The sequence below is a fragment of the Phoenix dactylifera genome, chromosome 9 (genome assembly GCF_051530095.1).
Source record: "Phoenix dactylifera cultivar Ajwa chromosome 9, Ajwa_hap1_PhDact_Kaust_v1.1, whole genome shotgun sequence".
NCBI classification, from domain to species: domain Eukaryota; kingdom Viridiplantae; phylum Streptophyta; class Magnoliopsida; order Arecales; family Arecaceae; genus Phoenix; species Phoenix dactylifera.
In genome coordinates this window covers 2837975-2842568 of record NC_143198.1, presented here as the reverse complement: position 1 = coordinate 2842568, position 4594 = coordinate 2837975, and the positions used below count along the sequence as shown (strand labels likewise).

The 4594-nt window shown below is 40.7% G+C and overlaps 1 protein-coding gene across 1 annotated transcript; it reads right to left on the bottom strand.

The window, feature by feature from the left end:
* Positions 1–3547: 3547 nt before the first annotated feature.
* Positions 3548–4594, bottom strand: LOC103704577 (expansin-A8-like). The gene is made up of 2 exons (XM_088703956.1): positions 4576–4594; positions 3548–4317 (listed from the first exon to the last, which is right to left on the bottom strand). The coding sequence occupies exons 1-2, from the start codon at positions 4577–4579 to the stop codon at positions 3689–3691; spliced, it is 633 nt and encodes a 210-aa protein (XP_088560082.1). The 5' UTR covers positions 4580–4594; the 3' UTR covers positions 3548–3688.

The window sequence follows — 4594 nt, the reverse complement described above, 5'->3', positions numbered from 1 at the left end:
CCAATTATAAACGAGGCCCAATCTGGTGTTAAATCGAACTCCAAAGGCTTTAAATTGGACTTGGCTAGATCCTTGGATGGGATCCAAGCAAGTAAGTTCATAGTATGATGAACTAAGAGATTTTATAATAAATAAATGGGGAATAATGTAAACCCTATGATGTTGTTTTAGGTGATTAAGGATTTGTCACCTGGACTTGAGCAATTTGGAAAGCGAATTGAGGTAAGTAATCTACCTTAATCTTATCGTAGATCTTGTATTACGTTTTATAAGATGAACCAGTGTTTTTCATACAATTTGAATTGTATACATGATTTGTGAAGAAAGTAAGTAACTGGTTTTAATCTTGTTGTGAATCATGTATGTAAGTAGCCTGCCCTAATCTTTATGGATCATACATGAAATTTAACATGTTATGCATGTACTGTAGGCTGAGAACGATATGTGTATCTGACATGCTCTAGTTACACAAGATATGAGGATATATGCTTTATATTCCGTTATGCCTACAAAATACTGGGATTACATTACATGCTAAGATATGAGTTATGAAATATGAACATGGGTGGTACATGTCCGTCACATAATTCATAGTTGTGCACATATTATGTTTTCATAGCTCTTGTGATACATGCAAAATGAATTGAATTCCATATTATGATTTTTATTAGCATGAGTGTAAAGAATGATAATGATTTGCTCTAGCGGCATATTGCTTGTAATGGGGTACCTAAGAACTCCTATTGCTACGGGCCGAATGCAACTGAGCCGGCCTTGCCAGTGGCCGATAATGACTGAGCCAGCCCCGCCAGTGGCCGACTAATAACTGAGCAGGCCCCGCCAGTGACCAATAATGAATTCGCCGTAGCATCTATGAGGTACTACCTATACGAAGCATTATTTACTCTTAAGAGCTACTGACCCAATGTAACTGAGCCGGCCTTGCCAGTGGCCGAGAATGACTGAGCCAGCCCCGCCAGTGGCCGCCTAATAACTGAGCCGGTCTCGCGAGTGGCCAAGAATGACTTCGCAGTAGCATTTAAGAGCACGACCCCGGCATGCCGGGGGCACGGTTTCATATGCATACTTTATGAAAATGATATTTGAAGCATGATCATGAGGCTCGTTTCAGAGCCTGGGTATATGAGGCGGGTGCTTCCAAATCCTGCAGATGTGTTTTTGGGGAGAAGCATAATCGGTGAGGGGTGAAGGACGCTTGCGTGAAGCCCCGGAACCGGCCAACATCTGGCAGGGGAGCCCCGTGTTTCCCCCCTCATGTGGGCCCGATAGTCACGTGCCCTGCGCAGGCGGGCCGTGACATTTATGAACGTGTCTGGCCAAAGCATACATTGTTTTACAACGGGTTTTTGAATATATCCTTATGAAATGTTGTATTTTGCTATAACCGCTATCTCCTTTAAATTGCATACATAATATGCCATGATGATGATCAGATAAATATGCATGTCAGCTTCTCAAACCCTGTATAAACATGGTTACCGTTATGTTCGATCCGGTAAGATTATGTATGATTACTTACTGAGCCGTGTAGCTCATATCCGTTCGTTTACTTTTTCTTTCAGATCCTTACCACTGATAGCTGCCAGAGACACGTTAGTTTGGTATCAGGGCTTCTTTCTTTTGGGGTAAAGTAAGAATACTTTTGTGTACATAAACTACATAGAAGCTCTGTATTTGGGTACTGACCAGCATGATGTACTAAGATTTCTTTCATATGAAAAGATTCGGTTGGTTTGACTACCCTGTTACCCAGGTATGAGGCTGCGTGCTATTGTGGGCGATAGTCGGCAATAGCACAGCCGTGTCACGGATCCGGATCCGGGGCGTGACACTAAGAGTACAAATTTAGGGAAATTTAGGGTTTAAAACTTTTAATATGATTCCAAGACTTGAAGTTTTCGAGACTTCGAGAGTCTCTGATACTTGATAATTATTTGATTTTTCTTTTATGCTAATCTAAGCATTTGTTTCCAAATTCCAACTGCTAATATGTAAATTATTTATGGAAATCAAAGCCCTGAGGTTTTCATTAAAATCTCGTTGCTGTTCCTCTGAGGAGTCAGATGAGTTCTTTTCCCCAGGGTGGGGGTGGAGAGGGGTTTGATAGTTTACAATTGGTGAAGCTTCCATCCACAATCTATCACTTCTCTATACAATCCAAGCTATTCAGAGAATACAACTTATGATAACGCACGCATATTTTATCAGCTCTTCACTTTACCACCTTACCAATCTTTCCTCCAACTCAAGAGCCAATAAGGAAAAACTATACAAACTCCCTCTTCTAACCCTTTCAAACTTTTCCCTCATTTAATCCTAGTAATAGGATCCCTGATCTCTCCTTATAAGTACCTCCTCTTCTCTTCCAAATATAGAACAAGTGGTTATTTATAAAATTCCAAGGAAGAAATCCTTTCGAATTGGACTAGAATTTTGAAAAGCCTATGAAAGCTCTACCTCTCTTGAGTCTCACCAAAATTCTAGCCTTCTTCCTCCCATCAAGGAAGAAAAAAAAAGTATCAAAGAAGCATCAGGTGCCTACATCCCTTTCTCCTCTACCTCATTTCTTTCCCTCTCTTTTTTATTTTCTTTTATTTCGCCATTCAAGTACATAGTTCTTGGATTTGGGGAAATATGAAGGGATTTGCACCTGTGGCAGAGATTAAGGTGGAGCTACTTGGCAAGACAGGAGGAAATGTGGATACTAATACCAAAACTATGCAAAATTTAAAAGAATAAGAAAACAATGTAAGAGACCAAAACTGAAAACATCATTAGGAGTTGAGAGAGATTAGTAGTAAATTGCATGAAAGTAAAATAACCTGAGTTTTTCAATAAATACCCATAGATTTGTTTCTTGCGCTGGTTTTATTTTTTTTATGCTTTTTTTTTTTTTTTGCATGATGTCCAACACCAAGAATATCGGATTGTGTGTGCATGATTGCGTACGTCCAACCTTTAACGAACGTACGTACTACCATTAGAGCTAGAATACCTGTGTGGAGTGATAGGCCCCACTGCTTTTCAGATTTCGAGGCACTGCTCATAACTTGCAAATTCCATTAATGCATAACACACTCGTATTTATACTTCATTTAATTTACTTCTCTCAGAAGAATTACTATGTTCTGGGAAGGATCAAACACAAACCAATACATAGCATGATGACATTGATAAATATCAGATCTTAGATATTAGGAGAAATGGAAGCTGCCAGTTTATTCATTCAAAGTTTTTTTTTTTTTTTTCGCTTTTCCCCTGCAGGGAATGAATGAATGAAGCCCAGTCATCATTGTAATGTAACAAATGCATATAGCAGTTTTACTTAATCGTACACAATCAACCACCACCTCAGATCAATTCTTGTAAAATGGGGTAATAATATATATACCAGAATAACAAAAAAAAAATTCTTGTTTAACTTTCTGGATGATATTTAGATTTATTGATCATAACATGATGCACGGCTAAAATGTTATATCTATTCTCTCGAAAACAAAGAGCTAGCTCTTTCGAGTATGGGATGCCATGAAAACTGGATGGCCATTATTATGATTACTATTTGGCGGTAAACGATGCTAGAACCATCATTCATTCAATCAGACAATGAAATTAAATCACTACATGCATGCATGGGTGGCCATTATTGTTAATTACAGTACTCCCTCTATAATTCCTGGAATTGCTTCCCTTCAAAATTCTGACCAAACTGCCAGTTTTCCGGAACTACATTATCAGACTGCACCACCTTCTCATCGCTCGTCATCACTCGGAATGACAGGCTCTGCCCCAACAACTGCACCCCAGTTTGCCAGTTCTGGCCCCAGCTCCTTGACATGGCTATCCACCTAGTCTTTAAGCCCTTCACCGAGACGGCATGGACGTCTCCGGCGCCGGCTACGTTGTATACCAATACAAGGATCCAATAAGGGTTGCCCTTGATCTCAAACCTCATGCCACCCTTCTTGATGCAAGGGACCCTTCGAAATCGAATGGGGATTATCCCTGCATGGTAGTCCTTCACAAGGTCTGCAAACATGGGCATGGAGAGATCGAAGTGTTGGCGGGGTGGGTTGCACCAGCCACCATTGTTGTTGGGTTGGGAGGGGTCGGGAGGGCAGAAGTTGGTGGCAGTGATGGTGATAGTCCTCGGGACACACCACTGGGGATCATGGGAGCAACGGATCTCATAGCATGCACCGCAAGTGAGGCCATTATTGAAGAGAACAGTACTCAGAGCTGCTGTCTCAAAACCATAACCTTGCTTGAAGAGATCACCATAGCCACAAGCTCCTTCTGCATCAGCAAATAACGTAGGTTAGAGAAGATCATATCAACGTGAGGACTCTAATGAGCATTAGGACTCTTATATGAAAAGAAATGTAGCCACTACTCCACAAGAATAGACTTTTTTTAAAAAAACACACTCAACAGCATTGGCCAGTACTAATTTGCTACTATCTCTCTGTCTATGAACGCGGAATGAGAGAAAAGAATTCACAGGTGAAGACTGAAAGAGGAACTATAAATTATAGACAGGCTACGAATACCCACGCATTGTCTCCCCGCCGCC